Source organism: Morchella importuna, assembly GCF_003444635.1.
Source record: "Morchella importuna strain M04M26 chromosome Unknown Morimp01GS002, whole genome shotgun sequence".
Classification (NCBI taxonomy): Eukaryota; Fungi; Ascomycota; class Pezizomycetes; order Pezizales; family Morchellaceae; genus Morchella; species Morchella importuna.
In genome coordinates, this window is record NW_025763399.1 from 1,718,885 (window position 1) to 1,730,396 (window position 11,512).

The 11,512-nt window shown below is 47.9% G+C and overlaps 1 protein-coding gene across 1 annotated transcript; it reads right to left on the minus strand.

Moving 5' to 3' along the window:
• Nucleotides 1-315: 315 nt before the first annotated feature.
• On the minus strand, nucleotides 316-5,843 carry LAJ45_01306 (uncharacterized protein; the record flags this gene model as incomplete). Its single annotated transcript, XM_046110901.1, has 8 exons — nucleotides 316-3,295; nucleotides 3,348-3,467; nucleotides 3,526-3,673; nucleotides 3,735-3,878; nucleotides 3,937-4,787; nucleotides 4,858-5,175; nucleotides 5,229-5,352; nucleotides 5,438-5,843. The coding sequence occupies 8 exons, from the start codon at nucleotides 5,841-5,843 to the stop codon at nucleotides 316-318; spliced, it is 5,091 nt and encodes a 1,696-aa protein (XP_045976079.1).
• Nucleotides 5,844-11,512: the final 5,669 nt, after the last annotated feature.

Here is an 11,512-nt window from a genome sequence, read left to right on the forward strand (position 1 = left end):
CCTCTATTAATGAGGCAAGTGAAAGTAAAGGAGAAAAAAATCCAAGAAAAGTAGAAATGAATGTAAGTACTTGTCGTCACCATCCTTATGCCGCCAACCAATTCCTGCACCCAAACCAGAAAGAAAAAGAAAATAAATCGAAAGCCACCAAAAACACCTCATGAAAAGTTAATCTCGCCCTATTTAGCATACAAAATTATGGTTCGCGCAATATATAAAGTAACAAATAAAGACGGGGGCATATTCTCCCCGATGAAATAAAAGAAGAGAAAGGAAAAGAAAATCGTGAAGAAAACAAAAGAAATGAATTTTTTTCTAAAACTGGTTGATACTTCCAATAGCCTCATTAGATTCTCTCAGCTGGTAATGGTTATTGTGACCATGCCCACTGTGCCCACTATGTTGACTGCCAAGGCTAGGGCTTGCCCCATGCCCCCTCAACTGCTGCATCTCCATCTGATAGCGTTGTGCCTGCTGCTGATTATAAAGATTTTCTTCCTCCCAGCGGAGTGCCGCTTCATGGGCATCGAGACCGATCGTGATGTGCTGCTCGTGGTCCCGTAATACCCCGTCAATGGGGTTCATGTATTCCTCCTGTCTCTGCCTTCTTACCACCCTTTGCTGGCCCTTCCGACCAGGTTGGCTGGGAGCAAGGCTCATATTCAACAATGGGTGCACCGGGAGATCGTGTGGCAATGGCGGGGGTGAGTCTGGGGGTAGCTGAGGCGGGAGTTTGCGGATCAAGGGTTTGAAATTGGGGTCATTGGAGTTGTTACGCGAGTGGTTTCCCCCAAAAGGAATGGTTGGAACATCAGGAAGAATTGGTTTTCTGGTCGCGTCGTAATGATCGGGCTCCTCATAATAATGGTTCTGAAGGCGAAGAACAGTCTCCTTCGTCGTGCGGTTAGTAGCTACTTGGCTGTCGGAATCTGCACGTTCCCTCAGGGGGAAAGGGTTCGCAGATGCAGCACGAGGAGGCGGCGAGAACGTTCTTGGATTTGGGGTCAGTCGGGGGCCGGGTGTCATTTGTCTGCTAGGAACCTGTTGGAATTTTGGACCCGGAGTGTTCTGCCTAGGACCTGGTGTGAATGTTCTTGGGCCTGGCGTTACCTGCCTACTAGGGCCTGGTGACATTGTCCGAGGGTTTGAAACAGCGCCCAGCGTTGATATAGCCGGCGACATCGCTCTCCCAGGCTGCATAAATGGCTGCGGTGGTGGTGGTGGCGGTGGTGGTGGTGCAGGCGCCATAGCCATAGACATGGCAGGTGAAGCAGATCGGGGAGCTGGTGCCGGTGAACCGGCGCGAGATTCGCTCCCAAACTCATTCCTCCATGCACGAGGGTTAGGAGGAAGGCCACGGACTGAAGCATTCCGTTTCATCATCCCCGAAACCGAAGGCGCACGTTCCAAAGCTCCCGCACGTTCAAGCGCATCACTCCATTGACGCATGGTGGCTTCTGAGCGGGACCTCCTAAGACCACCGCCTTGTAGACGATTTCGGGATTCCTCTCGAATTCCGCGGTGGGCTTTACGGGGCTGCCTTTCTTCATATTCCATCTCCTTGGCCATCTCTGCGTACATCAACGCCTCTGGTGCCATCGGGAGTGGACTAGAGGGTGATCGCATATGGGAAGCTTGTCCGGGAATTCGCAGGTGAGACCTACCTCGAGACCTTGCCCGGGATGCCTTGTTTAACGGTGGGCTAGCGGTATAATACCTCTCATCATCGAAACTGTCTTCCTCTTCTTCGCGGTAAAACTTGGCCTGGGAAGACGAGGGGAGAGGAGTAGAGGGGGATCTATACAAAGATCCTCCAGGTATCCTCAATTCTTCACGACCTCGGCTTCTTTGACGGCTCCTCTGACGGCTCCTTTGGCGACTTGGCTGGCGGCTTCTCTGGCGGCTTCTCTGGCGGCTTCTAGAAGCGACACGACGTCTCGAAGGCTCTCGCATTGGTGGCGGCGGGCTGGAAGTATAATATCTTTCGTCCTCAAAATCGGCCTCATGCAAATCTTCCTCCTCGACATCCTCCCTGTAAAGCCTTGCCTGAGGCGACATTGGGAGTGGACTAGAAGGTGACCGCATCAAGGGAGTTTCTTGGCGGGCTGCTTGCCTACCTCTCCTATCAGTGCTTTTCTCTCTATTGTTTCGGCTCCTATCCCTTCCTCTAATATCGGGAGATTCTGCCCGGCGCCTGCTTCCAACCCGAGGTGCAGCACGCTGAGTATCCATCCTCTTATTATTTACGTTGTCAAGCAAGGTGAGGAATCCATCCAGGTCGTTGGCTTCCGCTCGTGCTGGGGGTCGACCATTAGCAACTGGGGGTGTATTACGAGAACCAGTACGCTTGTGTTTAGAACCGCCTGACGAAATTGGAGGTGTAGCTTCACGGATTACGGTATCCATTGGAGGCCACTGGACCGACTGAATGGCCAATCCAACTGGCTTTCGCGAAGCGTGACCACCTTTACCACCACTATCTCTATTATTAAAGACATCTGAGGGTGGGGATGGAAGTGCGCCGGTAGGCGCCTGCGACGTGGGTGGAGCGGGATTCTGCGTGTAAGCCAATGCAGCCAATGTACGAGGGGGTGGAGGTGGAGGAGCAGGCGCCATTGCCAAGGAAGGTGGTCTAGGGGTGACTGTTCTCGATCCAGTGCCAGGAGCGGGTGTATTGTTGTTGGACCTATGTTCACCGAAGGAGACTGGTCCTCGACTTTCAGAAAATCCCATTTCATTACGCGCTTCAATTGGGGACGAGATATTCATCCCTCTTTCTGCCTGTGATGGAGGCAAAAGCTGCTCGATTGGAAGATTAATCTGCTGGCTGGGTGTATCAGGTGACATCTCTGTGACAGGTGGAAGCTTTGCTGCACCTGGAATCACAGTTTTTGCAGACATGGCAGCGAAGGGGTCGCGACGTTGCCAGTGACTTCCCTCAACTGGTGATATTGCAGACATTGCAATTGGGGTTGCGGCCACTGGTGTTTTACCTCTATCGCCGGCCCAAGCAAAAAACCGTTGAACTCCTCCCATTTTCCCTTCATTGCTTGGCGAAGTAGTGGCAGAACGAGCAATTGGGTCAGCTGCAGGTGCTGGGAAAGCAGTAATCAACTTTAGAGGAGAGTTCTTTGCAGTCATCCGTAGTGATGCTTTGTTACTTGGGGCGCTGATAGAAAGACTACGGACAAAATGCTGGATAGACTCTGTCTCAGACTTTGACCGTGAGTGAGAACGGGACATTGATGCGGCTGCCGGCCTCTCTGCGGATGCCTCAGAACCAGCACAGGCAAAGCTTTTAAAAAATCAGCAAACAGAGTGATAGTTTATGAAGAGAACAAACTTACCAACGGGCAGCAAGTGGTGCATCTGCATTCTCAGCACAATGTTCACCCCACTTCCGAACCAGTTGAGATTGTCTCTTCCAGTCTTTTTTCCAGAGAAGGGAAACAAGTAAAACAGCCTCCCTATGATATCACTGTAAGTCTCTCTTTGTATCATCCAAATAAATTAGCTCCAACTTACATATATCGCTTGTGAGAAACATAAACCTCCACTGCGTCGTTCTTATCCCCAAGGGCAAGAAGACACAGAACTGCCGTATGTAAGTCGCCTCTTTGAAGGAGTCGCATGACAAAAGCACGGACAACATGGTTCCACGACTTTTGACCCCCTGTGGAGTTGAGCCTCTATGTTAGCCATGAGATAGCCCACAGAATGGGGATGTATATTACCCATAGCACTCAGAGCAAGGAACATCCAATCGCCAGCTACCACGAAATCGGCGCCTAGTAAAACTGACAACGAATTTTGGTCAAGGTCACCAAGCCACATTCGTAGCATGATGGCACTCATAGACCGAGAATCAACAGAATCAACTATTGAAATACGTTAATCATCTAATGGGCATGGGATGAAACCTGGTCATCTACTTACGCTGATCTGTAATCAGATCCTCAATATCTCCCTTCCAACCGAATATACAATATAACATTTCCTTGCGGTGATCGTCCTCGGTCATTTTTCCTTTAGGAGACCCTACACGCGGGCTCTCGTATGTAGCGGTAACAAGTCTCGCTCGGAGGCCACTAAATGGATCCTCATCTTTGGGCGGGCTTGCACCCTTTTCTTCCTCTGCTGGACTCTGGTGAATCTCTTGTCGGAGGGGGTGAGGATGACGGCCTGGAGAGTTCATTGAAGTTGATCCAATCGAGGCTTTTCGACCAGGCGAGATGGTCGTAATTGTAGTGTGCGAGAGTTCACTATGATCACCGCTAGATCTTTTTGCACTCATGATAGACGGGGATGTTGAGCCATTGTGGTTATGACCCTTGCCAACGCTATCACTTGAGGATCTTGAGCTGATAGACGCCGCTCTAGGAGCTGTATTTGAGATACCAAGACCGCCGTGTTCATGTTCCATCATTTCAAGTTGTTCCAGCTCATGAGCTATTCTTCCAAACGGTGACATGACTGCTCCTGCGTAATCCTCCTCGTGCTCCTCCATCTGATGGAAGACACCGTGATCGTGGTATTGCTCCTCGCCCTGCTGCATTATTACTCCTCCGACCGATACTGGAGGTGAGGGTGGAGGAAGGCCTGGAAGGTGTTGTTCGTTGTGCACATAAGTAGGCGGGTATAAGGAGAACTGCTGCACTGTATGATCCTCGCCGAGAGTGAAAAGAACACCCTTCGGTCCATATACTGTCATGCCGAATACTTTTGGAAATGTTGGCACATTTTCCCAAGTCACCTTCTTTGTCCTTACATCCCATATTGTAGTTTCACTAAATTATCAATAAAAGGTTAGCCATCCTGCACCATTAACTATAGGCACTAAGCTCTAGATATACATACCCATCGGAGTACTGCACGATCCGCCCATTTCTAGACCATGCCATCCAGTTATCTCCCCTCCTATTATTGCTATCAGGCTTTTTAAGGATTCTAACAACCCGAGCTGGTTCGTCTGATTCCAAGCTTTTGGGTATGCTCCAGACTCTAAGATCTCCACCCCGAGTCTGAGTTGCGAGCATATCCGATTTCTGTCGGGAAGATGATGCATGCCATGCCAATGCTGTGATAGGTGAAGGCTGCAACGAAGTTGTCGTAAGAGTGTGAAGGATAGTAAATGCGGGTGAAAGCGCCGCAACCAATATAGAGCCATTCGCGTATCTTGGAGTAACATTAGAACCTACTAACTTCCATGACTATTGACGGGTACTTACCCCAGAGCAAAACTCTTGCAATCTGCGGCGGGAGCTATCGAACACAATGGATCGAAAATTGTTCTGGCAGATATCGATTCAGACCTCAGAGGATCAAATAAGGTTACGTTTCCCATGGCATCACCTATAAATTCGTAAATGCAGGAACAGTCAGCTTGCATGCATCACTCAAAACTCTAAATGTTTCATGGGGTGGGTGATGAACGTGCCGAAAGCTAGATTCCCGTTTTTCATCCAAGCAGCGGAAGTAATATGTTCAAATGAGGCATATCTTGCAATCTCATGCCCTGTTCGTGTGTCCCAAACAATCGCCAGCTTCGATGCATCCACCGAAACAACCCTGGAACCCTCTTCTCCTTCGTTGTCGCTTGTATTGTCTACCGCTATCATGGTCACATCCTCCAAATGCCCCTCAAAACGTCTTTCCAAAGCCAATGATTCGTACTGAAGACACAATATCGAGGTGCCCTGCGCGAAAAGAAAAAGGTGAGGTGTAGCACCGCATGGCCCTAGGCCGTTACTTCTTGAACCTCCAACACTTCTTAAAGACATTGGCGAAGGTAATGGAGCCGATAGTGCTGAGCTCACAGAGCCTGAGCGCGAACGGGGGTGCATTGTAGAGTAAATCGCACGAGGCACTATGCGAACCGTTGCTTCGTAAGTCAAGTTCGCTTCAACAAAATAGAAACTGCATAGAAAGGTAGGGAATCAACGCTACTTTTGTAGGCACGCAGGGCAACAGCGAGATCAATAGGTTATTATGTAGTTTTTCCTTCACACACTACAACACAATGTGACCGCCCAGGCGAGCGGTTCGTCAAGGTAGGCGGCAGATGGGCGTCAGGCTGTGTGAGGGGGGAGTGGAAAAAAAAAAGTAAGGGACAGGTGGTGAGAGAAGAGGAAGAGGAGGGTGGAAAATATGGAAAAGATAGGATTTCCAAGAACCAACAGAACAGATAGCTCAACTATGCCGCTACGGAAGAATTATCATGGGGCTTTTTTCGGCTGCAAAGGTTCGGTAATAGGCCAGCTCTGGGTAAGTGATGACAGAATTAGGGAATTGTGGATAAAAACCGAAATAAAATATCAAAAACCCGCGTGGACAGCAGGCTGAGAGGAGAACGAGTTGGGGACTAGGTCCCAAGTCCAGGTACTCTGTCGTCGTCCCCTGCAGCCGGTGGCTGAATATGGCCTATGTAGAGTATTCCCTTCTTGCGATTCTGATTTGTTCGTGTTGGTTTTGCCTTCGTCAATCCTAACTATTGTTGGAGATGAATTCGTCCCATCCAGCCAAATTCTCAGTGGGTTTTCCATCAGACTCATCAAAGCTAAACACGCTCTACCAGCATACAGGGAATCCCAACTTTTGATAGGACAAGACCCTTGAAGCGAGAGGAGCAAAAACACCATCGCACCCAATACTTATGATGGGGCGCACGAGATGCACATTCCGCCCGTCTTATTGAGTGCTCTACATATTATTCGATCAATTGTAGGTACCCTCGAATAGCCTGCATGAAGTATTGGAACCCTTGTGCATGAAATGCCTAGGCTGGGTAGAGCACGACTTCGTAGTAGGTTCTCCAATCACTCGCTGCAGGGGGGCGAGAGATCTCAATTCGTGGGTATTGGCTGAGAACGATTGCCCCTCATCACTGAGGCGGAGGGGAAAACAAGATGTTGATCTTTTTGCTGAAGTCCTGTCAGCCGGCAATCACAAATTGAGGTTGGTGAGATTGTGAGCGGCCACCAGGATTGGGCATATGCACGTGCATCCTGCTCAAGTAGACGGCCGCTACTGCACAACACGCAGGTGCAAGGGTTAGGCTTAACAATACCGTATGCAGTCAATTGGCTCTAAGCCCATGAGCGTTTCCTTTCGTTCTCTCCGGAGTTGCATCAGATTCACCGCCATTTAGCGAGCAATATTTATCGATAAGTGTTTGTACCTACTCTAGTAGTGTAGTACCCTCTTTTGGAGCAACGTCCTTTCCCCTTTCATAGCTCAACCGACATCCCCCATATTAGTGTTTCCAAGCCAGCCCTGTCAAATGCACCCCGGCCCGTTTCTAATCGCGGAACCCATAAAGAAAAGGAAAATAGGCATAGGTAGCCAACATCGCATCATCCCTCACGATCGCAGGCCCTGTTAGTTCGATAAATAAGCGCTGAGCGTGGTCCGTGGTGCGCCAGGGTGGGGGTGGGGGAATTTGGAAATTAGATGAGGTAGGTGTTATTGCTGGACCTTTTAATATATGGTACCTTATGACGGTGGTTTACTCTAATTACTTTACCAGGTATTATTACATTGGTACAGTACGCTGTACCTATATGTACTTGGGTACATAAAGTACGCCCCTCTATGTGAACATTAATTCCCACTGGGTACATACAATACATGTATCCAAGGACATGTACCAGATATAAAATGACTGACCTATTGTTTGGCTCAGTAACAGCCACCACAAATCTCAATCCCTGGTACCCGACTGAGGCCATGGAATTTGCCTGTTAAGGAGGGAAATAGTTCTTTTCGACCAGGTGGATCTCTCTGGCTGAACGGTTCATGTGTGTGTTTTTCTAGGCAGCTCTTTATCTTGTCTGCTTTGTACATGTGTTTTTAACTTCTTGCTGCAGTGATTTCCCACCCCGAATGGTGCGTGCATGCGCCGAAGCAATTTCTGGCCAAGCAGATATAGATAGGCCTGTGGTCAACCCATACCATGTCTTTTCCCGACAGGCTTTCCAGTTGTTCTCGTGCAGGCTTGCCTGTCCATACAAAGCATCAGCGACACATTCCACCACGTCTTCCTTACTCTACGCAGCCCTACCCTACTCACCTTTTAGCCCCGACCTTGACACTGGGAAGTAGTGGTGGTGGTGCAGTATTTGGTTACGGGTGCCACTCAAGTCACTTGACCCCCTCCCGCCGAATTTCCCGCGGGGTTTTGGACGTCTGCATGGTGGTTCGAACGAAGTGAGTTGGAAGTGTGAGGTCCCAGCCTATCGACGTTAGCCTCCAACCGCAACCAGCCTATGTGAGCAACATCATAAACCAACACAAGATGAACCATGAACGATAAGACCACTGTCACCACATAACACTCCATTTCTTGAGGTTGCTGCCAAGCGGGAAACTTATTGTCGATTTCGCTATCTTTGCCTATTCGTCATTTTTTTGCAAATTCCGGCAGGTAAACTTCCGTAAGACAACCACCCCCATGAAGTCCCCCCGGATGCCTGTGGAAATCCTGGCTAATCACACGTGGTTTTATGAGATATCTAAGAATTATCTGAGCGCGGGCTGCGCGCAAGAACCACTTCTTGCTCATCACATAGAAGGCACGCAATTGCCTCGGGCGGAACAGCTGCCGGGTATCTTCGCAAGAATGCAAAATATGGTAGCGAATATTAATGCGTCCTGTAAGCAATAGCAAGACTGACTATACGTCAACCCTAACCCATACTTTCAAAGAAGGTCATAGTTTTCGTGAGCTGAACCGAGTCATTCTTATCATAAGGCAAAATATCATAAATAGGGACTCGTACCCCGGTATGCCGTCTTTCAATGCACGAGAACCCTTTTGGCGCAGGCTTAGTACTCTCGTTCCCACGGTAGAAACTGACCGAGATTGTCAGGACTAATGGGCAACTGACAACAAAGATCAAGAGCATTTTTCCCGAAGGAAAGTCAACTGTCGTGTTGGACGCTCGTGGTGATGCGCCCGTGTCTCCCGGGAAAGAGGGCGTCGATCACCAAGTTTCCTTAATGAGGAAGTCATATGTACACACACGTACATACCTACCTACTCCGCTCTAGCCGTTCGTATTCAAGTTTTTCGGCACAGAAACAGAACCGCTCACTTGCAGTGATCAAGTAATAAAAAATTGAGTTTCCAGTGTCATATTTCAATGTCAATTGAGATTGCGGATCTAGCTACCTACTCGGTCAAATTTTTTAAAGGCACCGCCATCGTACGCAAAGCTGGAAGATATAACTAGTCCTTTGTCTTGAAGTAAGTTTCAATAGTTAAATAAAACCTGTTATAACGAGTTGTAATGAAATTTGGGGTCCTGCAGATTCGAATATTGGAGATTGGAGCAAAAAGGCTGGACCGTAAACTCTTAATGATCTAGACCATACTCAGAGATTAATCTCAGAGTAGTAATCTTATCATTATTATGTACTGCTGAAACTCAAGCTGGTGATCGGACCTTTTTGTTTTTTCCTTCGATGGTTTGCCACAGATTTCCTCAGCGATGAAATATTCTAGTTAAGATCCTCGAAGTTCCAGAGGTCAGATCTAGAAGCTAGAAAACCGTTTATGAGCCTGGTGATACATCACTTAGACATTTGACTTTTTTCCTTACATGGCAGGAACTTCCCCTATTTTTTCTCGCAATTCCGGAGGAAAAAAACGTTAACGCCAGTTTATGTTGGGTCTTGGCCCTAACCAACTTCGCCGTCTTCAGCCGTGCGATTGGTCGAAATCTCAAAACTGATTCAAAACAGGTTAGACTAACTCTCTAAGGACGGGATGCACCAATGATGTGCGTTGTAACACCCATTCTCACTCGGCCCTGCACCAACTCTTTCGGCGTCCACTACAACCGTGCGCCGATGGTGTATCTCGCTAAGAATCAGCGGATCAGCAAATGACGGCGCTCCCGAGACCCAAGACGATTAACACTCATGCGACGCCTATTTTTATGGGACTAGACTGTTTGATTCAATTTCGACAACGTTCCTCTACACTTATGTTCTGTGTACGACAACAACAGTATCATCTTGGTTTTATTTTGTTTCGTCTTCGGTTGGCTACAGGTGATCCCCGTGCCTCCCACTGGCATAAGCTCCAGCCACCATCCCACGTGTGGGAATTCTTACCATCCCATCATCCAGAACATGTGGCTGAAAACAACATTCACCTATAGATTTGTCGTTGGTTGGGGTAAAAGCAGAGTTTAACCAACCGAGAAAGGTCAGTTGATATCTCTCCTGACTGAGGTTCCTGAGATTCGTTGCTTTATTTTAGATTCCAGAGCGGATAGGGGGATGAGTTAGAGACACCGGTAAAGAATATCATTTCATGCGATGTCCTATATATTGGGGGTACTCCAGGAATAGAAACGAGCTATGTATATGGTTTCTGATAGGATATTAATGAACAGATCGGGACTTTGGTCAGGTACGTACTAAGTGCATACTATAATCTATATGCACATATATGTGCTCTGTTCTAGGTGCTCCACCCAGAAGAGCATGAATCTACATCATTGCGTTTACATTTAGGCAGGACAAAAAAAACCGTACTTAGTAAGCTAGACTTCCCCACAAAAATGAAGGTTTAGGTTCATGGCTACATGTACCTACTTAACTTTAAATCTCGAAATTTGGAAGCGAAGGAGAATCCCTGGCCGAACATCAAAATTAGGTTTAGAAAGGATGAATTCAATCTGGGCAATATTTTGACTACCGCAACGGCTGATGCTAAGTCTCGTTGGTGGGGAGCCGTAAGCATGATTATAAAGTGCAATTGTTGTATCCTCTTCATAAGGTATCAACCGCCGATTTTAGATGCTTACAACCACGCGGATATCTACTTAGTTTTATCAGCTGCGCGACCAACCTTGAATAGCCGGCGGTAGCGATGCTCATTAGACGCGCATTAACGCCTTACACCCAAACATGGACCCGGACGTCCACAATAGTTGGACAGTATGTAGCGGCGATTATTTGATCGGAACTTTGCCGGCGCGGCTGTGGTGTGTGCGGGATCTATTACCAACAGCATGGCGTGCACGAGGGATGCATGATTGGAATACATACTCTACCTTTTTAAGGGCATCTTGCATATGACTCTCCGCAAAATCAGATCTCTGTAAATTTTTTTCCGCACACAACATCAAAAACGGTGTCCATGAAAGAAAAAAAAGCAAGTTTGCCTGATGCGCGTAAACCGTTAGAGTAACGAAAAACCGGTAGATGGGATACGAAAGAAGGATCAGAAGAAGAAATGTTCTAATATAGAGGAACTTGGAAATCCGACGTTCATGTAGAAAAAGCCTTGGTTGTGTTTACCATTGAGACCTCCGGTGAACCCGGTTATAATGTTCCTAGGTAACCGCCCGATCTGTCATGATCTATCACAATTGAAATCTCCTTCCTGCAGGTTAGTGCAAATGCAAAAAGAAAAATCGCCGGCGGTGCTCGCGATCACAAAATATCTGGCTTTGCGACGCCCTAGGATATATATATGGCTCGAGAAGCTATGGGGGGTAGG